Here is a 23885-nt window from a genome sequence, read left to right as displayed (position 1 = left end):
ATTATAAAGCTGCATATCCCTAATGCGCAACCCACCCACCGCCTGTGGTGATTTAATTCATTACTACTTTCCGATGACAAATTCATGGCTTTTATATCATCTGAAATCACACTGTTTCTCAATATATATCAAACTCCTGATATGTCTCCGTCTACTGTGTGGGAGACATTAAAGGTGTATCTGAGGGGTCAGATAATTTCTTGTTGTGCAAATAGAAAAAAGGCAAGTATTGAACACATTAGAAAGTTAACTGATGATATAATTGAGTTAGATATGTTATACAGCCACTCCCCATCTGCAGATAAGTAAAAAACGAATGTCTGTACAAACTGAGTTTGATCTCCTGTCTACTCACCAGGCTGAATATCTAATTTCAAAAGTAAAGCATAACTACTATGAACATGGGGAGAAGGCTGGGCAACTGCTTGCACATCAGTTGCATCAGAGAACTGCTAATCAAACTATTACTGCAATCAGTGACGACCAAGGGATAAAATGCACTGATAATGAAAAAATAAACTCCTGTTTTAAAAAGTTTTATCAATTATTCTATACATCAGATCCAGCCAGAAGATTTTTTTAAATCTCTAAATATTCCCTCTGTAGATGCAGAATTGGGTACTGAGCTGGAGAGGGATCTTTTGGTCGTGGAGATAGCCTCAGCAATTAGAGCCATAAAAAGTGGCAAATCTCAGAGGCAAGATGGTTTTCAGACTAATATTTTCATAAAATGTTCACATCAACTCTCCCCCCTATTATTGTCAGTTTTCCAGTTTTTCTTTGCTACTCAAAAGGATAAAAACCCTTTCAGTTACAGCTGTTATTGCCCTGTTTCAATATTAAATACAGATATCAAAATTCAGACAGGGATGACCTCTTTCGCTGCTACTCCTTGCTGTGGCACTCGAACCACTTGCATTAACTCTGAGGCAGAGCTCCAATATTAAAGGGATCCTCCGCGGCAGGACAGAGCATAAAGTTTTGCTTTATGCGGCTGACATGTTGCTCTTTATATCAGACTCCCTCTCCAGTAGCCCTGAATTATTGGCATTGCTGAATTATTTAGATAATTAATAATTAATTAGATTTAGTAGAATATCTGGATTTAAACTAAACTTTCAGAAGAGTGAACTTATGCCAATTACCCTGGTAGATGGGACATATCGCTCATCAGTTGCTTTTAAAATTAGCCCTAGAAAATTTAGATACTTGGGTATATGGGTCACACATGATTGCAAAGATCTGTATAAAGCCAATTATCCATCTCTACTATCCAATCTCAAACAGGACATTGAGCGCTGGGAACCCCTACCTCTTTCTCTAGGGGGAAGAATTAATACGATTAAAATGAACGTGCTCCCCAGATTTCTCTATTTATTTCAGTGTCTTCCGATCATCCTAACAAAGTCTTTTTTTTCCAGATTGAATGGTCAAATATCCACTTTCATATGGAATAAAAAACAGCCAAGAATAAATAAAATGATTTTGCAGAGGCCTCGTGCATTGGGTGGCGTGGCATTCCCAAACTTTATATATTACTAATGGGCAGCCAGTATAAGGGCATTGTTGGATTGGAGGAAGAATGACAGGTATCTACAAATCAGAAATTTGTTGCCTCTAATTCAGTTTCCCTGTATGCCCTCCCACAACTCTGCTGGACTTACTTTTTAAGTATACAGCAGACATAAGACAGATTAAAAGCAGAATCTATACATTTCTAAACTTGCATAATTTGACAGATCTAGACTCTCTCAAACATAAAAGGGAAACAGACCTGAAAGAAATTATTCCAGAGGAGATTTGGCAAAAAATCATACAGAAGATTCAATCCTCTTCAATCTGCCTTCAACATGCTGTAATTCAGTTAAATTAAGTTGTGCACTGTCTTCATTGGTCTAAGGACAGATTATCAAGGATTAAGACAGATCTGGACGCAACATGGGACCAGTGCAAACAAGCCCTGGCCACATTATTACATATGTTTTGATCCTGCCCCAGGCTGTACAGATTTTGGCATTCTATCTTTGAAGCTTTCTCTGGTGTTTGTGGAATAAGGATAGACCCTTCTCCATTAATTGCACTTAGTTGGGGCTCCAGCAGATGCTTCTGTCAGCGGGTATAGTATGAATTTGATAGCCTTAAGCTCTCTGCTGGCCAGAAAGATTATATTATTAAAATTGAAAGATTCTGCCCCACCATGTTATTCCCTGTGGATAAGAGAGGTTATGTGTTATGTTAATTTAGAGAAAACCAGATACACCATAAGTGGGTTCATCAAAAAATTCTATGCCACTTGGCAACCATTTCTTTCATTTGTCGAAAACATGGCAGCGAAAAGATTGACTGAGTGATTCCTATTTAATTATTATTATTATTGTTGATATTTACTTATTTTTCACTGTTTAATAGGTATTCTTTAAATTTTGTGTAATTGTTGTTGTTTGTAATACTATTATTATTTAATCTTTGTATTTATTTATCTATTTTTTGTTTTATTATTAATTAATTTATTTTTTATTTTCTTATTTATTTTTTCATATTTATTCTATTTTTAATTAATCTTATTTATTTTTATTCATTTATTTTATCTTTGTGTTTGTTTGTTTTTGTTTCTGTTTTTGTCTGGCTGTAAGCTATCTAAGATCCAGGGGTTGGGAAGTGGGTAGTTGGGGAGGAACTACTTTTTCCAGATGTGTCATATCAAAGTTGTATTTGTTTTTGTTTTGTTTTTTGTTGACATATTTGGAAATAAACAAGACCTTGATCAAGAAAAAAAAACACTATCACTCTGTTCAGAATCAAACTCAAACAAAGGTATACTAATATGGTTAGTGTGCCAGCATCAACAACAACTGGTGTTATACATATAACTGTAACTGCTGAGCTGGCAAATAACTCACAGTTCCTCCCACAGTCAAAGCATTAAACACAGAACCAACAGGAACCTCTGCTGCCGTTTTTATGACTGTATTCCAACTCATTACTCAGGAGTTGTACAGTTGCCAGAAACGCTCAACACACTGCATCCTGACCAAACACAAGCAAATAGACACAACATGAACCATCTGAGGAAACACCTCCACCACCACTACAGCATCATGCACAGGAGCCCAGCAAGCTCTGCAGACAGCCACAGTGAGGACATACACCTATGACACAAGATAAAAGGGAGGGGCATCTAGTGGATCAACCTGGTACTACAACAAAACCACAACATTTATTGACTGTTACACTCTATGCCCATCAGCTAAGGAGACTCTGACAGAGCTACTTAACCTTCAGATGGGAGCTATAACATGGGAGGTGTAACATCCAATAGACCAGACCAACAATGCAACACATCATGCAAGAAACTATATACAAACAATTTTAGCTTGTTACCACAATTTGATCATATTTTACTAGTACCCCTGATTTTTGGGATTCACCAATATTTTCTCGTATTGGCTTTTCTCTTAGGTAAGATAACATTTTACAAGTGGTCCAGAGCACTCCTACCAAGGTAAGAGAAAACATCTTGCTTTCACAGTCCACCAATTATTGCCCAGCTCAGGGAAAAATAAGTTTTACATTTGAGGAAAGTTTTAAAAACGCATAAATATAATTTAATCAATTATCTAATTGTGTTCTAATAATGTTTCAGAGTAATTAAAATGACTGGATTATTATTTTTCAGGGCTAAAGGGCTACTATATTGGGTCCATTGATCCCAATTATTGTACTTTCAGTTACTGTGCGTCCCTCTGCTGACCAGAGCTGGAATGTAACGTAGTAAGTTTACTCAAGTACTGTTTTAAAGTACGAATCTGTGGAACTTTTAAATTACTTGAATATTTTAGTCTTATGTCACTTTCAGCTTCTACTCCACTACTTTTCAAAGGAAAATATTTTGCGTTTTACTCAACCACTAATATGAGATAACTACCTTACAAATTAAGATTTTTGTGCACAAACCAAGCTGAAACAATTAATTAGACAATTAGTTTGCCAGTATTTTAATAATCATGTCAGGTATTTTTCAAGCAAAGCAATTTCTTGGTTCCAGCCTATGAATGTATGAGGACTAGATGCTTTTTCTTCAAAATATTTAAATTATTTTAAAGGTATTAAATCTATTTAAACATTTTTTTCATCCATACTTTTACTTTTAATACTTCAGCACATTTACTTTGTTTAAGTTAATTTCACTGTAAGCCTACATCAAGTTCATTACAGCAGAAATTCTTGTTCTTCTTACAGCCTTTCTGGTGTCATGTCTCCAGTCTGGGCATGTTCCAGAGTCTTTGCACAAGCACAAAACCTGCCCTTATATAGTGTTTAAAAGGTGTTTACCTGTGCTAACAGGTGACTTAAAATCAAGTGTCACTCATCAGTGATCACAACTGGGTAAGAGCAAATTTGGGCAGTTAAGAACATTTGGTGAATCTGGAGTTGAGTTGGCTAAGATTTTCTTTTACCAGAAAGTTAAGAGAAATTTGGCAGAATGTAATTTGTATGAAGCCCATTGTGTTATAGCTATGGCCATGTCCCTTTTTTGGGGAAAGAATGGTGTTCAGAATCAGACAAAGAACAAGAAAATGCTGAAAAGCTGTTGTATAGCAAGTTGACAGAAGCCTTCACACTGAAATCTGACACATATTAGATTTGTGAATATTCACTGTCTGTGTGGCTAATTGATGCTGGTGACATTTACAACTGTTGGAGAGCTAGCTGGTCTGGAGGCAGGTGCAGAACAGTCTACACTATAGCAGCATCTGACTGTCAATTCCATATCACCCATTATAAAATGTAAATGTAATTTTTGATATTTTGTTTCTGTCTTATTATTATTTATTTATTGTCTTCTGTCTACTTGGATGTCTAAATATAAAGTTACAAAATAAGTATAGTGAGGAAAATTAATAGACGTCCCATTCCATAACTGATGGATGTTACATATTTGTAAGCCTGCATGTATAACAGCAGAGCCCTTCAATGAAAGCATTTAAATAGAATACAGCTAAAATTTATTGATTCGACCTGTGTGTCCTGATGTGACGTGTCAAAATGACCATGGAAAAGATTTACTGTACATCACTGTGAAAACGTTAATGGAGTTAAGAGCACAGTAGATATAACATTTAAAATGCAAACAGTAATAGAGAGAATTCTGAGGGGACACAGAGTTTGGAGTTTATCTGGCTGCTGAACATCAACACTAAAATACTTCGGGGGCATCACATATAACAGGTACTGACCAGCTCTTGCAGGTAGAGCAGAGACAAGGCAGGCTAACACCACCAACTGGAGCACTGTCGCAGACACCATGATGATGAATAACTAGGAACATAAAAAAAACATGTTGTCATACAGGAAAAGACAATAAGAGTCATATCCGTCTAAAACACTGCGAACTAACAACCTTTGCAATAGTAACAAGTAACGACGTAACGCCGAGCTCAACTTAGTGGGTAAACAGATAAGAGATAGCAGTTACCATCGTACAGGTTTTGTAGCCCTACTCATTTTGTTAAGACCGTTACGTAAGTTAATACAGCGTAAATAACGTACTGCAGTGTCAGTCAGTCGTACTAACGTAGCTTTAAGTTGTGAAACACTGGCGAAGAGTTATATGTTGCGTGTTACAAATTAAATATTAACGCTAGGCTAGCATTGATAGCTCACAGTGCCATCCCTGCTATCGCCATGATGTTTCCGCTCTAAAAGACAAGCGGTTCTTACTTACCTATCCGGCCTCAGTGGCGCTCCCTGTGTACTTGCTGTTAGTTTAATACCATATTTTTAACAGCTTAAACCTAACTAACGCCAGGACGAGTAATTTCGCTGTTATTTGCGTCAGTGTCTGTTCGTGCCAGAGATTCTGCGGAAGGACCACCCACTTCCCGTCACAGGAAACATATGTCGCAACATTTTTCGCTGCTGCGCCACACGTAGACGATCTCACAGCACAAGGATGGAGCCGAGCCTCCGCTGGTGAGCCTGCGCCCTGCTACTGACAGCGTAGGGATCTGTGGGAGAGTTCAGAACAGACATGCTGTTTAATGATTGGTCAGAGAAAATGTCTGTCAAAAATAGTGACTAATCAGAGGTTTCCGGTTTGTCTTGGTTGAATTTGCATGTTCCCTGCTACGGTTTTCCAGTATGTCTCCGCCCCTCGTACTCAGAATAATGCAGAGCACATGCCCACTGAGGTTCCTGCCACTGACTTCTAAATACAAGACAACACATGATGTGTTTGGGAAGGTGAAAGTATGGCTGTGGTTGCTTTACCTTTACAAATTGTTGTTTATAGGATCTGCTTGCCTTGCAATGTCATTCTATATTTACATATGTAACTAACACCTATAGTGCTTTTTAAAATTTGTATTTGTCCTGCTCTTTTTTGTCTGTTTGTTTTCTTTTCTTTTTTCTTTTCTTTTCTTTTCTTTCTCTCGATGTGTTTAAAGAAGTCTTTAAACTGTATGCCCTGTTTCTTTGTTCCTTTGCTTTGTAATTTTTAGAAGGCCTTGTGTCACATTTCGCCAAAGGACTGCAGATGAAAAACAGCCTCCTGACTACTTCTGGCATATTTATACCATGTGCATTTATTAATTTGCACTGTTGATTTTAATATAAACTAAACCTAATCCCCAAACAAATCAGACAGTTTATTCATTAAAAAGAATGTCTAATGAGTGTCTGTTCCTCCTTCTGCATCTTTAGAATACCTTTTTAAAATTAACTCAGTAGCCAAATTCTTAAGAAATAAGTATATTGGTCAATGTTGTTTCTATAATGCTAATATAACAAAAAAAATAAAACTTGTTTTCGAAAGATGCGTATGTATTGGTCTTTTCTATCCTTGTTTTGGGAGTATATAAAAATATCATATATTATATATAATATATAATAATATCAATATTGTAGACTTTCTCCAACAGTGACATAAGGCAGCCTGTATGCAGCCTGAGAGACGAACCACACCAGCTCTGCTGATCATCGTGTTCACTGTTCTGAGCACCCATCACTGAAGAAAACGTGTCAACATTTTTTTATCAGCTAAGATCTTTTCTCTGCTGGATTTTAGCAGTTGGACACTTGGAGAAAACTGTCCACAGAGACTTTACTCAGACATTACTCAGTACATTAATAGAAATGATACCTCAAAATATCAGTTTACCTTAACCCTGGAACTTTGTGTTTTCACAGCTGACTGTCTTGGCCAGGTCTCCCTTGAAAGAGATTCTAAGTATAGTAATTTTATAATCTCAGTAGGACAAAACTGCATAAATAAAGGTTAAATAAAATAATGCCGGTCAGGTTACTTGGTGACTCTAAATTGTCTGTAGGTGTGAATGTGAGTGTGAATGGTTGTCCGTCTCTATGTGTCAGCCCTGTGATGGTCTGGTGACCTTTCCTGGGTGAAATCTGCCTCTCACTCAATGACAGCTGTGATAGGCTCCAACCACCCCAGCCCCCAGTTACAACTAATAAACTAAATAAGAGCAATTATAGTTAAAATTACAGGGCAAGGTTGGATAATAATGATAGCACATCTCCTAATAAAGTTTATTAAAGGAAATGCTTGCATTTACTTATAAACCATATACTGATTAAACTTTTAGTATTAGTATCAGTATTAGGGGTGAGTGAAGCCAAGCGTCTGCTCTAAAAAACTGCAAAAACGGTTCACAGACAGAGACGCTGGCTCACTCTGGAGGGATTTTAGACAGCTCACCAACTACAAGCCTACTACAAAACCCCTTACTCTGTGAATGACTCATGCCTTGCCAACGACCTGAATGAGTTTTACTGCCGCTTTGAAAGACAGTAGTACAGTCCTGAAACCATCCCCCATGATGACTCCATTCCACAACTCACAACCCCCGCCACCCTCACCACAGCAGGGGCCCAGGACTCAGCACAACCATCCACCCCAGCTTCACTCAACCCCCTACCCCCTCACCTCACCAACACCTCTGTCCATCATGAAAGGAATGTCAATAAGATCTTCAGGAGACAGAACCAAAGCAGCAAAGCAGTTGGACCAGAATGTGTCACAGATCAGCCGTCTCCAGTATTTACAGACATTTTTAACACCTCGCTGCAGACATGCCATGTACAAACCTGCTTCAAGGCCTTTACTCCTGTCCCTAAAAAAACAAAGACCACAGGACTCAATGACTAAAGACCCGTCGCCTCGACCTCTGTGGTGATGAAGTCCTCTGAGTAGTGCCTTGTACTGTCACACCCAAAAGTGATCATGGACCCTCCTCTGGACCCACTACAGTTCGCCTACAGAGCCAACAGATCTGTAGTTGACGCTGTCAACCTGGCCCTCCACTTCGTCCTAGAGCATCTGGGCTCAGCAGGAGCATATGCCAGGATCCTACCTGTGGATTTCACCTCTGCTCTCAACACAATAATTCTGGCTCTGCTACAGGACAAGCTCACCAAGCTGAACGTGCTTGACTCCACCTGCAGGTGGATCACAGACTTCCTGTCTGACAGGAAGCAGCAGGTGAAGCTGGGGAAGCATGTTTCTGACAGAAGAACCATCAGCGCCGGCTCCCCTCAAGGCTGCGTTCTTTGTGCTCTCTTCTTCTCTTCTCCCTGTACACAAACAGCTGCACCTCAAGTCATCAGTCCGTCAAGCAACTCATTGGACTCATCTCTGGTGGGGATGAGTCAGCCTACAGGTGGGAGGTTGACCATCTGGTGACCTGGTGCGGCGAGAACAACCTAGACCTTAATGCTCTGAAGACAGTGGAGATGGTAGTGGATTTCAGAAGGATCGCTGCTGCCCCTGCCTCCATCACCCTCTGTGACTCCCCAGTTTCCACTGTGGAGTCTTTCCGCCTCCTGGGGACCATCATCACCCAGGACCTCAAGTGGGAGTTGAACATCAGCTCCCTCATCAAGAAAGCCCAGCAGAGGATGTGCTTCCTGCGGCAGCTGAAGAAGTTCAACCTGCCAAAGACAATGATGGTGTACTTCTACACCTCCATTATCAAGTCCATCCTCACCTCCTCCATCACAGTCTAGTATGCTGCAGCCACAGTGAGGGACATGAAGAGGGTGACTGGCTGCCACCTGCCATCTCTCCATGACCTGTACACCTCCAGCGCCCTGAGGCATGCAGGTAAAATTGTGGCCAACCCTCTCACCCCAGACACAGACTTTTTGAGACCCTCCCCTCTGGCAAGAGGCTGTGGCCCATCACGACCAAAACCTCATGACTCAAAAACAGTTTCTTCCCCTCTGCTGTTACCATCATGAACAATACTCAGGTAATGTAAAATCAACCTCAGATTTGTACATGAGTGCAGTACTTGAGTAAATGTACTTAGTTACATTCCAGCTCTGGTCAGCAGAGGGACACACAGTAACAGAAATCACAGTCACTGGGCGCAATTCACCAAATATAATAGTATTCCTTTAGCCCTGAAATTGAATAATGCGGTCATTATAATAACTCTAAAACCTCATTTAAAGTTTATTAAATGATATTCATGCATTTTTTTTAAATGTTCCTCAAATACAAAGCCTATTTTCCTTGCACTGGACAACAATCTGTGGACTGTGAGAGCAAGATGTTTTTCTCTTATCTTGGTACAAGTACTCTGGACCACTCGCAAAATGTTCTATTACCTAAGAGAAAAGCAAAACAAGAAAATGTTGGTAAAAAAGCAACAGTGGGACTAACAAAATTAGAACAAATCCTGGTATATCCTTTTTTTACTTGAGGCCCATTGTAAGCACATATTTTTTTCTCTTTATGTCACCTATTATAGTTCTGTAATATTTTTTTCTGATATCCTTAATTTGGTAAACTACTAAAGCACTTACCTGTGCAGTGGTAGCTAAAATGTGAAGGAACCAACAGGCCAAATATGGGAAAGTGATATACCAGCTGTATGGTCACTGTCACCTCATCACAAACATCTAGCTGAAGTTTAATGGGATTTATGTAAGTAAACTGAGAGATTCACTGACAATGACACCATGTCACTTGCTTTGTTTAATCCACAAGGCTTACTATGATGATTTTGCATCATGGGTAATAACTCAGAAACAATTAATTCAGCTACTTTAGTTCATGTCAGAGTAAATACACAAAAACAGACAGGAGTCACTATTGTAACCAATTCTTTGTGTCTGTGTGTCGATCACAGTTCAGCAGTACTGAACATACTGTGTAACCGTCTGGCAAAGTGGCTAACTAAATGAAAACATGTTTGACCTGTCACATTCAGACAAGTATGTTAAAATAATATCACTGTAAAAAGTTGCCAGCATCCCAAAGATATCTTTGAAGTATGATTTTTTGTCATATCAGGAATATACTTTTTTTTTTTTTTTTTTTTTTTTTTTTTTTACAATATATAAAACCTTTATTCAGTTATGATGTCACTACCACAGCTCCCAGCAATGTATTTAATTCGTCTTTTAACATAGAAATTTGCTACATTCATGAACATGTCCAATGAGAAATATATTTATATCATATTTCGTCAAACAACAGAAGCCTTTTTTGGTACAAAAGTTGAGATACCTGTGTCCATGGGTGACTTTCAAGTGCACACAAGATAGTTACATGTGAATGCAAGGGACTTTTTATTGATGATAATTGATAAGATCAATTCTGCTTACTTGTACAGTGCATGCAGCAGTTTTTAATGCACATAAAAAGCTTTCAATTTGCAACAGACTCTTCCTTACTCATGTTACTTTCGCGGTTCCTCAGATGTACATCAATCCTCAGATTACTTGTTTTTTTTTTAGGTACATGATGATATTGATGATAATTGATAAGATCAATTCTGTTTACTTGAACAGTGCATGCAGCAGTTTTTAACGCACACAAAAAGCTTTCAATTTGCAACAGACTCTTCCTTACTCATGTTACTTTAGTGGTTCCTTAGATTTACATCTATCCTCGGATTACTTGTTTGTTTTTTTTTAAGTATATGATGATATTGATGATAATTGATGAGATCAATTCTGTTTATTTGTACAGTGCATGCAGCAGTTTTAAGCTTTCAATTTGCAACAGACTTCCTTACTCATGTTACTTTAGGGGTTCCTTAGATTTACATCAATCCTCAGATTACTCGTTTTTCTTTTTTTAAGTATAACAGCTGTTGATGTTACAGATTCTATCCGTGTGTGTATGTGTGTGTACACGGAGAGCTTCTTGTTGCTGTTCTTCTAGCTCTGAAGAGGTCTCTATAGATTGTTGAGCTCCAGAAGGGTTTGGTCCAGCACCTGGTGCATGTCCAGGTTCTCCTCTTTGGCTTGGGCCAGTTTCTCTGGAGGAGAGAATAAAGTCACAGGTGAGTTTCGAAATACACCTCCTTCGGGAATTCAGCACAAACGTTCACTTTGAGTTAAGGATAAATTGATTAGAGTTTGGTGATCCAAGATCAAAGGCACTGTGACCCAGTCCATCTTGTTCTTGTGAATGTGATATCTCAAGAACACCGTGAGGGACTTTCCTCAGATTTGGCACAAACATTCACTTGGACTTAACAATGAACTGATTGGATTTTGGTGGTCAAATATCAAGGTCAATGTGACCTCGCATCCATCTCATTCTGGTGAATGCAATATCTCAAGAACACCCTCAGGGAATTTTTTGCAACAAAAAGCCAAATTGGACTCAACAATGAACTGTTTAGAATTTGGTGGTCGAAGGTCAAAGGTCAAGGTCGCTGTAATGTCACAAACATGGTTTTAGCCATAACGCAAGAATTGTTGCACTAATTCTGGCAACATTTCATTAAATTTCTAATAGAATATAATGATACAGAGATATGGCATTTTATATTCAAAAGTTCCAAGGTCAACCTCACTGTGGCATCACAATGTCCTGCAAAAACAGAGAAGGGGAGACATCTTGAAAATGTGCTGATTGTAGAGATCTTCTGTGCTGCCGGGGGGAAGATGTGTGTGTAGGATCCATGTTTCCACAGACATGGTTGTAAAATGTAACTGCAACCTGACTGGTGCACAGAGGCAAACAACTGCATTGCAGTAATTGTCATTTTACAAAACTCTAGAGAGTCATACAAAACTGTCAAAAGTTTCCTGGTAAAAAAAGATTGAATAGTAGCCATCAAACTCATGCCATACAAACAACACACTACTGACAAGGATTTATTCCAAGGTTTCTCAGGTTACTCAAAGAGAAACTCAGCTTTGATGTAAGGGTGTGTTACGATCTTTGTGGGGACAACAGCTGTCACACTTTGACTCACTTTGTGAGGTCCCAACTGCAGGGTAGTGTTTCAGACTCCAATGCAACAATATCAAATCCTCAAGGAAAGTGAGCTTCTTTGTTCAGCATTGAAAACTGACAAAAAACAAATGTCATATCGCACTCACTGAGGTCACATAAGGTTTGAACTGTCATGTGACTGTGGCTGGGATCTTGCCTGACATGACAGGCTTGACAGATAGGAAGAAGTCAAAACCATTTCTGTGCCTATGCAATGCTGAAATTCTACTAACAACGAGTGCACTGTCACTATTATTATTCTGTTTATGTTTATTTATTTGTTTTTTTATTATTTACTGCTTCATGTTTAAACTAATTCCAAGTAAAGCATTATGATTTCAGGTTAAACAGATGTTTTAAAAAGATTTTTTAAAAAGTGTTCAACTCTGTGTGACAGTCCTGTACACTGAACTCTGCCTGTTCCAGCGTCATTCTACGTGTGTCACGTCTACACTAAGGTACACTGCTTACACATTCCTCAAACCTAGCCTGACAGATTGAAGATGAAGTTTGAACTGAACTGTACACAGATCTCTGCAGACAAAACTTAACCACATGCATGCATGTATCAGGCTACTCAATACAAAATTGCTTTAAAAAAAAGAGTGGAGACTGGTGTTGTCAGTGTCCCAAGTAAAGAGTGGTAAGACAAGGTGCTCTGTGGTGAGTTAAATGCTTGACCCACTATTTGTAAATTGCCTTAATTGGAAAAAAACGGAATTCAATTCACCGTTTGATGTTAAATAGATGTGCATTAGCCATTTTTTTTGTATTTGCCTTTTGGTCACCACGGACAAACATGTATGAGCCTGTTTGGAATAAAATCTCAATTCTTAGCTTGCTGGGCAGAGAAATGCAGACATGTACTATAGCCTCCTTTCCCACTGTAAAAGAAAACACTAACACCTGTCTCATCTTGCTTTTTAAAGTAATGGAAAAGGTTATAACTGGCATTCACACTCATGTCAAATGACTCTACAGTAGTCATGGGTATTTATCATCTCATTTTATAAAAGAGCTGGGAAAGATAGTGCCACTGTGTTTGGCTTGTCATCTCCCTCTCCTGAGTTGTTGTTTTTCTTGTACCTGTTTAATTCTGTTGGGTCAAGTCTGCTTGCTTTTACTAACTCTTGTCTGTGTTCAGGGTTTGTCCCAGCTGCCTTCAAACATGCTGTGGTTAGGCCCCTCCTTAAAAAAAAACCAAAAAAAAAAAACCATCTTGATCCCTCTGTGCTGTCTAATTTTAGATCTGTCTCCCATCTGCCTTTTCTTTCTAAAGTTTTAGAAAAAGTTGTTTTTATACAATTAGTCATTTTTAGAGTCAAATTCAATCCTTGAGAAATTCCAGTCTGGTTTCCAATACCGACATAGCACTGAGTCAGCACTGTTAAAGGTGCACAATGACAATGCCCGGTCTGTGGATACTGGGAACCCCGTTGTGCTAGTGCTCCTGAATCTAACAGCAGCTTTCGATACAGTCGATCATGCAGTCCTCATATCTCGTCTTGGCGCAGTTTGTAGGCATCCATGCCACTGCTCTTCAATAGTTTAGGTCGTACCTGGCTAATAGAAGCTTCTCTGTGTTGATTGGTGACCTCCAGTCATCACACGCATTTCTCCCTTGTGGGGTGCCACAAGGTTCTATTCTCAGCCCTACCCTCTTTTGCTACCACTGGGATAAATTATAACTGAACATAACCTGTCTTTCCATCTATATGCAGATGACTTACAGTTATATTTGCCCATGAAACCCAACAAAGGCACTACACTTAATAACTTACTGTTCTGTATTAGTGACATAAAGCAGTGGCTGGCATAATTTTTTGCACTTGAACGGCAGCACCCCTCCCTGAACTACCACCTTATCGTGGTGGAGGGGTTTGCGTGTCCCAGTGATCCTAGGAGCTCAGTTGTCGGGGGCTTCATGCCCCTGGTAGGGTCACCCATGGCAAACAGGTCCTAGGGGAGGGACCAGACAAAGTGTAGCTCACAAGACCCTTATGATGATGACAACCAATGGTCCGGAGTTCCCCTCGCCCGGACGCAGGTCACCGGGGCCCCCCCCTGGAGCCAGGCTTGGGGGTGTCCTTCGGGGAGTCCTGTGGGGGGTTCTCCGGGAATATGGGGTTTCGGACTCCCTGATACGGGCTGTCTGTTCCCTGTATGACCGGTGCCAGAGCTTAAGCCGCATTGCCGGCAGTAAGTCGAACTCGTTTCCGGTGAGGGTTGGACTTCGCCAGGGCTGCCCTTTGTGACCTCAGGATTGGGTCTCTGCTCTTTGCAGATGATGTGGTCCTGTTGGCTTCATCGGGCCGTGACCTTCAGCTCTCACTGGATTGGTTCGCAGCCGAGTGTGAAGCGGCTGGGATGAGAATCAGCACCTCCAAATCCGAGACCATGGTTCTCAGCCGGAAAAGGGTGGTGTGCCCCCTCCGGATTGGGGACGAAGTCCTGCCCCAAGTGGAGGAGTTTAAGTACCTCGGGGTCTTGTTCACGAGTGAGGGAAGGATGGAACGGGAGATCGACAGGCGGATCGGTGCGGCGTCTGCAGTAATGCGGACTCTGCACCGGTCTGTCGTGGTGAAGAGGGAGCTGAGCCAAAAGGCAAAGCTCTCGATTTACCGGTCGATCTTCGTTCCTGCCCTCACCTATGGTCACAAGCTTTGGGTAGTGACCGAAAGAACAAGATCGCGGGTACAAGCAGCCGAAATGAGTTTCCTCCGTAGGGTGGCTGGGCTCTCCCTTAGGGATAGGGTGAGAAGTTCGGTCATCCGGGAGGAGCTCGGAGTAGAGCCGCTGCTCCTCCACTTTGAGAAGAGCCAGATGAGGTGGCTCGGGCATCTAATTAGGATGCCTCCAGGACGCCTCCCTGGTGAGGTGTTCAGGGCACGTCCCACCAGTAGGAGGCCCCGGGGAAGACCCAGGACACGCTGGAGAGACTACGTCTCACAGCTGGCCTGGGAACGCCTCGGGGTCCCCCAGGAAGAGCTGGACGAAGTGGCCGGGGAGAGGGAAGTCTGGGTTTCCCTGCTTAGGCTGCTGCCCCCGCGACCTGACCCCGGATAAGCGGAAGAAAATGGATGGATAGATGGATGGATGGATGGATTGAACGGCAGCAAAACTGAATGTATTTTGTTTAGCTCCTCTTGTACGCCTAATGCTATTGAAACAAATTGTGGCATTCTGGCTCTCTCTTCCTTAAACTGGAAGTAAAAAATTTTGGGGTAATACTCGACAATGGCCTGAAATTTGATAAACAGATCAGTTCTGTTGTTAGAACAAACGTTTTCAGCTCTGTCTCCTGCTGGTGAAGCCCTTTCTCAATCGGCAGGACCTTGAGAAGACAATTCATGCATTCGTTAGTTTGAGACTCGATTATTGCAATGCCCTTTACGTCAGCCTTAGCCAGTCATCCCTTTCTTGTTTCCAACTTGTACAGAATGCTGCTGCCAGATTTTTAACCAACACAGGTTTAGAATTGATTTTTAACTTTTGTTTGTTTTTAATGCCATTCACGGCCTGGCTCCTCTCTACTTGTCAGAGATTTCAACTATCCGCCTTGCATTCTTCTGGTCAGCTTCTGCTAGATGTCCCAAGGTTGAAATATGTGGGGAGAAGTGGGGTGACCGTTCATTGCTGTCGCTGCTCCCAGATTGTGGAACAAGCTGCCCCCTGATATTTTCACCACTACTGATCTCGGCCTTTTTAAGTCTAAACTGAAGACTTACTTTTTTATAATGGCTTATAATCTGTAACTAAGGCTGTCCTGTTTATACTGTTCTATCTTGTTTTATCTTTTCTGAAAGGCTTTTAACACTTTGCAGCTGTGTAGCACCTCTCCCTCAGTATTTTTTATGTGTTGTTTTATGGTTCGTTTGTTTTATTGTTATTTACACTGTTTATCTACACTATTATTTCTGACACTGCTGAAAAGCACTTTGGGTACCTTTTTGGTAATTGTAAAGGGCTACAGAAATAAATATTGATTGATTGATCTCCGCCTCTGATGCAGTGATGGAAACACAATGCCTGGGTTAATGTGCTAATTTGGGATCCTTTATGGCAAGATGCAACAACAGGGCATGACAAAATATCATCTGTCTCTGCCTGAGTAGCATTCAAACATCAATACAAATTCGTCTGCACCGAGTTTGAGAGAGAGACTCAATAAGTGGGAGATACATAAAGAGAAGTAACCACCATAAAGTTTCCACGACATTCATCATGCTGTTTTTTATTGTTTACTAACCTGTTCCCTTGTCCACGACGTCGAGTGTGTAGTGGATGATGAGAACAATTCTTGATAAGAAGATATTCAAATGCCTACCCAAAACTGAAATTTCTTTTGAAGATTCCTTAGATGAACCTCGGGGTCAGCTAATGGACCTAAATGCCTTGTTGAACTTACAAGTCTTGTAGTCAGAATTAAATTACGACAGATTTTATTGCCTGAGCAACAGTTTGAGTTAACTTACGACTCATCTGGGGCAAGGAGCTGTCAACTGAGCTCCTGCAAAGACTCAAGGAGACATCAGGAGATCTCTACATCATAGAAACTGACAATTTATGTCTTTGTTGGACAACCAACACGTGACATATCCGCACATCTCCAGACTGTAAGAGAGGACCACATTAACTGATTTTCGTATTCAAAGTAAAACGCACTTTGAAATGTTGTGTGGAGATCTCAAACCTACAGAACTGGAACTTTACTCACATGCCGATTTTGAGGCCAAACTGTGAGCTGCTGGTAATCTACTTTGCTAGCCCCTGATACACGTGTTCTCAATGACGACTTAGAACCAGAGGACTTTGCACGAGAGAGACTGTGAGACAAAGAGAGACTTTGAATGAGACGAAGCCTGATAAGCTGTCATCATGATCTCATCTCAGCCACATTAGGTGTCAGAAGATGATCCACCTGTTTATGGAGAGAGAGAGATGGAGGAATCAAACTCAAGCCGAGTTGGCAATGTTCAAACTGACCGAGGTCAGCCACTGGAACCACAGGAGTCTAAATGAGCTGCCTGTCCAGTGTCCTCACAAAGGCCGCACTGCAACTTTCCAGAGCGGACCGTTTCTCTGGCATTGAGACTTCTGAGGGAGGTAAAACGATCTTTTCTGTGCTGTTATGGGGCTGATGCTCTTAAATGATAGGTACACATGGGAAGTGTTAGACCTAGGTTAGGATCTCCCATTAATACAATTATGGGTTATTCTCTGATCAGGCCTCTTCTTTATCTTTTCTTTCAATGTTTTATGGGTTAGGTTGGGTGGGTTTAGGTTGCCTCTCTGCTGTTGATCAATGCTTGACATTGACTTTTCTTCAATCTTAACCTGATCAAGTCCAGATGTCACATCTAATTCAGTTCCTCACTGGTTTTCATCCTCTCATTTTATTGTTTCTTAATTGATGAGTTTGTTGTTCATTTAGTCATTTTATTTACTTGGTGTCTTTGTTGTATTCACTGTTTCATCATTTATCCCTACTGATTATTAAACTGATTCAGTTGTAGTTTTCTAGGAGTAATTTTGCTGTGTAGTGAATAGTATAAGAAACCTTTCATTTATAAAGACACTTGATCTTGTGATGTGTGTGTGTATAATGTCAGGTGCCTGTACACCTGAAAAAGGAACTCTGTAGCAACCTTCAAATTAGGAGACTAGATTAATGTATAAGGCAAAATGGGTTGTCAACCATTCTATTTTAATGGGTGGCTCTCTGAGGTTTTAAACCAATTCATGTTTATGAGTCATAATTTTGCATTATGAGTTATAGTTACGTATTTTGGTATTGATTTATTAATTAATTAATCATTTTGATTAATTGCTAATTACTTAATAAATCCCCTTTTTAAACCGTTACATGTGTGACACACACACACACACACACACACACACACACACACACACACACACACACACACACACACACACAAAAACACACACACACACACACACACACAGAAACGTATCCTCGTCTGCTACAGAACCATGTACACAGCTCTGCTCTACTGTCAATAGGAAATAAGTCAATTTTAGCTGGTTTAAAAAACCTGCATACACACAAATTTTGGTGGAAGAATTTTGTTATATATGTGTGTTTCCCTCCATGTTGCATGAATGCTCATCAGCAACGACTATTTTCTTTTAAGCCCATGTAATTAATTCCTTCCATTAATTTGAAACCATAGTGAGGTCTGCTACAAAAAGAACAAAAACAAAAGGGCTTCTACTAGGGCTTATGTATAAAGCACAAATACATAAAAACACGTCACACTACAACTATATCATGGTGTTCTACAAAGCAGATGTTCACTGATCATTCAGCATTTCTAAATGTGAAAAAGAAGAAGGAAACAGAAGAGAAAGAAGACAAGACTAGAGGGAGACAGAAAAGTCAAGAGAGCTTTAATACATTTATTACAGAGGGGGGCAGGTTTATATGAGAATTCAATAAAGAGAGGACATCAACTGAGTGAACCTGCAGACACACAGCAGTGACTGGCTGAGCAATAACTTATCCCTCTGTACAAAGACTAGTGCTGTGTAGTACACATACGGCTTACTGTAGGGTGGGTGGATTCAGAACATTACATTTCTAGAACGTTCTAGCCCCTGATACCACTGTGGAATGGAACAAAACACCAGCAAGCAGGCGGAGAGGAGATCAGACAGGAAGCAGTAGCAAAGAGGAAGTGAGAGAGCCGCTACAGTGTAGTCATGTCGTTGAGGGCCAGGTCCAGCTCCTCACTGAGGGCCTTACCCTTCAGCTTCTGAGCATATACTTCATCTGGAGGAGGGCACACAAGCACACACACACACACACACACACACACACACACACAGATAGAGAGACGAGGGACAGAGCAGACAGATGCACAGAATGGAAACGGAATGAGGAGAAGGGACAGGAGTCAGAAACATAAAACCACAAGAGAATTAAAACAGCAGTGAAACTGGCAACCCTAACTCTGACTGACTCACTGCTGTTACTGTCATCACATCAGCAGGTTACTGCAGCACAAACCTTAAGTTTCAACTTGAAGCTCATTCAGCCAAATGATGTAATCCCAGATCTCTATCCACACCAAATCCATACAAACACATGCAGAGTTATCAAGGAATGCTCAACTGAGCACCTCTGTATACAAGTCATGCCAGGGACAATAGAATCAGTATGAGGACACACACACCTCACATCAAAACGGCTTTGCCAATGAAACTGTTAATGGCATTATTGAGGGAACCCTCTGCAAGCCATGTTAGAAGTCCTCACTTCCTGAAAACAATATGTGTGCTGTCTGTCTCTGACTCAGATGTGTCCAGAAAATCCCATCATTTCACCAATAAGTCTTACCTCCTTTTGAAACTCATAAGCATATGTGGTAAAAATGTGCAACTAGTCACCAATACTTTATTTTACACACAATGTAAAAGTAGTCCATTACAAGTGAAAGTCCTGCACTCAAGATTTATAAGGTATTATTAGAAAAATGTACTTAAATTATGAAAGTAAATGTACTCATGACATGTAACAAAGGTCCTCATCTGAAATCTGGGCAGAGCTCCAACACTTCACTTCCAACACTGCCCAGGCACAAAACTCAGCAGTGCATGAGGCTGTTGGTACTGAGGTGTTTCAGTGAAAATGCATGTGTTTGGGACTGAGAATTTGATTATACTATACAAATTGTGTGAGAGTTTGTAAGCCAGTGTTTTGCTGTTGTTAAATGTGGTCCCCTTTAACTTCATTTCATGAAGAATATTTGCCTTTATTGGATTCTCTGTTTAACAGAATACAACTTTTTCTTCAAGAATTCAGCATAACTTGTGGTGAGTAACTGAGATGGTCATTTTGCAGGTAAAGTCTTGCTTTGATTATTTTCTTTTTCTTTTTGGAACAAGTGGAGTAGAACTACTGTAAGAAGTAGCATAACATGGAAATACTCAAGTACACAAATATCTCGAAACTGAATTTTAGTGCAATACTTGACTACAAGTACTTAGTTTCTTTTTACTTCACTCATCTTCGTTCATTTATTCTGTTGTCTTGACTGAATGTATGTAAAGCAGTCTGTGTTTGAAATGCACTATACTAATAAAGTTTGTTGCCCTCCCTTTGAATTAAAATGAAAGTCCTGTTTGAACCTGCAGGCTGCAGGGCTCTGTCAAGGTGCCACAGGAAGCCTGATGCTGCATCAGGTTCTTCCCGATATTTTAGTTTGGACTTGGCAAATATTCACAGGACTAAGACAGCAAGTCCAGTTGGCTGTGACTTGGCACTTGAAGATCCTGTGGCCTGGATGAATGAGAATCCTCAAAGACACACAGCTTAACTCTGCTCACGCTTTGATAATTCTGCCCCTGAATATACATATATATATCTATATATATATTTTTTTACACACTGTCCCAATTGTGTCCAACTGCAAACAATTTGAGTAAATGCTTGTTGTACCAAACAGATCAGAGCTACTAACATATTGATGAATTCCAGAATTCCGTTAATTTCCTTTTGCTAACAGTTCATTCTGCTCATGAATGAGACCCAGAGTCTCTGCCCTTGTGTCTGAGTGCTGACATGTACGTCTTAGTACGTCCAAGACTACAAACAACTAACAGAACGCAGCGTGCCACAACAGACCATTAAGTGCTCCCGCTGATGGGCAATGTCACACATGGACAGGTCAGTGTGAAACAATGGCGACTGGCGATCTGGTATTACAGTTAAACAGTGAGGAGAGAAATAGACAGTGCAGTTACATTGTTTTGCTTTATATTTGATCAGCGCTGCCTAGTTTCACTGTTTGATTTCGGTCAGAGTTTGAGAGGGAGAAAGAGAGAGAGAGGCGGTTAAGTCTCTTGATCTGTCTCTATACTCTTTGTGTCTGCAGTGGCAGCATGGTTGGCAGGCAACACGAAAGTGCAGAAGTACAGCCTGTAGTTTCAGCGGAAACAGCCCTGGAGCCAGCGAACCACCACCAAATAATGTAAATTATGTTGATAGGCTGTGTTTTGCTGCGGTGGGGGGGGGGGACTACGGGGGGGCATCTAGGCAGTGGTTAGATGGAGGAAAGTTTACCACAGTTCATTTGCACATATTAACCACATTGTTTCAACACAAAGTTTAAAATCTCAGGGTGGCACCTGAGAGCGCCAAGGAAAACTTCACTGATTTGGTTCACATTAAGCCTTTACAGATTCTGATCATTCTCATCAAGACCATAAGACTGCAAAGATGAAAACCAAAGAGATAATGTGTCTCAGTCAGTACATTTACATGATGTCAGAAAAAGTGGAATTATTGTGTTAATCTGACTAAAACTGGACTTTTAAAATACATGTAAACATGTTAATCCAACTAAAATCAGACTAAACTGAATTTCTTAAAGTCGGACATACCCAAATAATTCAATTGGAAAAACCGTAATTGGAAGTCCAGCTATTCTGTCATGTAAACACCTCAGTCGGACTTAGACTGGACTCTGTGTTTTGCATGTGCTTCTAGTCGCCTCCCTCTGTGTTTACAAATACTTAATAGGGAGGAAGGGGTGCTGCAAAATACTCAGGCATTTTAAAAGAATGTAAGCACTGAGGAGGGACTTATGTTGAAATGCAAAAGTCACACTTCAGCCATCCCCCCATATATAAAGTACAGTCTCACAACATCACCAAGGAAGCTAAGCAATGTCCTGCTGTGGACGCAGCAAACCATATTTTATCCACCTAAAAAAATCAATATCAGTGTAAGTTTTGACTATATCTGAATCTGGTCTCCTCTTTAGCTTCCACAGCAGCTGATGGAGGCAGCAGTATAGCAGCAACTCCGCCATTCAGTGGAGTAAAATGACTGTTTCTCAGTGGAATCTACTGTTTTTGATAAAACAGCTTCAAACCCCCATCGCTAAGGGCTGTCTTTCAGCACAGTAAAGCAGTGAGGCTACACTTGAACTGATATTGATTTGTTTTAGGTGGCTTCAAACTAATCAATGAAGGCAGAGTTTGCTCAGCACTGTTTGATTATATGTGATTGAGTCTATAACATAGACTGTAAAAATAATACAGGTTTTTAGCTACTAGCTGAAAGAGGGCAGATCTCCACCTGTTTTGGTGGATTAAATTAAATGGATTAAAGTGTTCGTATACTGAGACAAGGACAGCAGTCCAATTGAATGGCCTAATCGAGCTATAATTGTAGCTCCACTAAGCTGTGCATGGAAACAGACTGTGCATCATCATTCTGTCATTAGGTAAGTTACACTCAGTGGCCTCCTGTATTTTTAACCACTAGGAACAAGCCACTTCTCAAGTTACATAACCACGCAAATGCAGTGATTTAGAAAGAGGGTCCTTCCAATTATTAAAGACTGCATCAGTCAAAAATGCAGGACACAGTACAGCTGTCAGCCAGACATCAACTGAGCTTCAACAGCAGGACTGGAGTTAGTGAAGCCTTTTGCTCCTCAGGCATATTCACAGTATTTCAGAGAGCTGACATGTTAGTGCTGTCAGGGGGAGAAAAGGCAGAGACGACAGGTGAGTGTTGCATACCTTCCAAATCATCAATGGTCTTCTCCAGCTTGGCCACAGACCTCTCTGCAAACTCTGCACGAGTCTCAGCCTGAAACCACAGCACATCATGTGTCATCATGTGCACAGTGACATGCATGAATACACACCAGTTACCAGTTCATACCAGTTCAGATAGAGGAGGAAGCAACAGAAACAGTAACAGCATGACAGAGTTCTCACCTCTTTCAGTTTGTCAGTAAGAACTTTGATTTCTTCTTCATATTTGTCCTCCTTTTGCGAGTACTGAAATCCAAACAGGAAGGGATTAATAACGTGCAATTCAAATGCATTTATGACTCCAGTCTTAACTACTGAGAGGAGACAGACTTCATAGACAGATGATGAGTATACCACTTTGTTGTATTACTTATTTGAATTTCTTTAAGAACGGCAGGTGGGATCACATGACATTAACAGTAAAATGCAAAGACAGCTGGAGGGCATTGGAGGCTCGTCATTATGTTACATTTCAAACACAGTTTGTACCTCTCATGTACACTCAGTGCGTTTAAGTCACAGAGCATCAGCCTTTCTGAAACATCACTAAAACAGTCTGAGACAGTTTTCAAGGTCTGTTGCCTGCAGGTCAGAGGCTTCCCCCCCTAAGGAGCTATATGGATGACATCACCTGCCTGCTACGAACTGCCCCATGCACATCCAGACTTCTGAAGAGGCTGGACGAGCTGATTAGCTGGGCAAGGATGAGGTTCAAGCCTCAGAAGTCGAGGAGCCTGTCACTGCGGAAAGGGGAGAGGAATGACAGAGTCACCTTTACCATCGGTGGCGAAGACATCCCCCTCATTGTGGACCAGCCCATCCGAAGCCTGGGAAGGCTATATACATCTGGTCTCTCAGACAAGGATATGGGAAAAACCATCCTTCAGCAGTTGTCAGAAGGCCTGGCAAAGATCGACGCAAGCCAGTTACCCGGAAAGCACAAGGTGTGATGCTATCACCTCACCCTGTAACCAAGGGTGATGTGGCCTCTAATACTGTGTGAAGTCACCTCATCAGCCGTAAACAAGATGGAGGCAAAAGCCAACGCCTTCAT

The 23885-nt window shown here is 40.8% G+C and overlaps 2 protein-coding genes across 7 annotated transcripts in view; both read right to left on the bottom strand.

The window, feature by feature from the left end:
• The window catches only part of il6st (interleukin 6 cytokine family signal transduce), a 37100-nt gene extending 31166 nt beyond the window's left edge, over positions 1-5934 (bottom strand). The window contains exons 1-2 of one of the 3 annotated variants that reach the window (XM_088071112.1): positions 5726-5934; positions 5238-5319 (exon numbers count right to left, since the gene is read on the bottom strand). In XM_088071112.1, coding sequence (XP_087927238.1) covers positions 5238-5307 — 70 coding nt within the window. In that variant the 5' untranslated portion in view covers positions 5308-5319; positions 5726-5934. The remainder of the gene's footprint in view (positions 1-5237; positions 5320-5725) is intronic. The other 2 variants (XM_088071113.1, XM_042508940.2) reach the window with 2 other exon arrangements.
• A 4468-nt stretch (positions 5935-10402) lies between these two features.
• tpm2 (tropomyosin 2 (beta)) overlaps positions 10403-23885 on the bottom strand; it is a 35781-nt gene continuing 22298 nt past the window's right edge. For 2 of the 4 annotated variants that reach the window (XM_042508922.2, XM_042508920.2), the window contains exons 7-9: positions 23015-23077; positions 22814-22883; positions 18650-19052 (exon numbers count right to left, since the gene is read on the bottom strand). In XM_042508922.2, the coding sequence (XP_042364856.1) occupies positions 18970-19052; positions 22814-22883; positions 23015-23077 (216 nt within the window). In that variant the 3' untranslated portion in view covers positions 18650-18969. Of the gene's footprint in view, positions 11292-18649; positions 19053-22813; positions 22884-23014; positions 23078-23885 lie in introns of those variants that run through there. The other 2 variants (XM_042508924.2, XM_042508923.2) reach the window with 2 other exon arrangements.

This window comes from Plectropomus leopardus, chromosome 20, assembly GCF_026936395.1.
Source record: "Plectropomus leopardus strain MGB_pleo_1.0 chromosome 20, ASM2693639v1, whole genome shotgun sequence".
Classification (NCBI taxonomy): Eukaryota; Metazoa; Chordata; class Actinopteri; order Perciformes; family Serranidae; genus Plectropomus; species Plectropomus leopardus.
The sequence above is the reverse complement of the archived record's forward strand: the minus strand, read 5'-3'. Positions and strand labels throughout refer to the sequence as shown.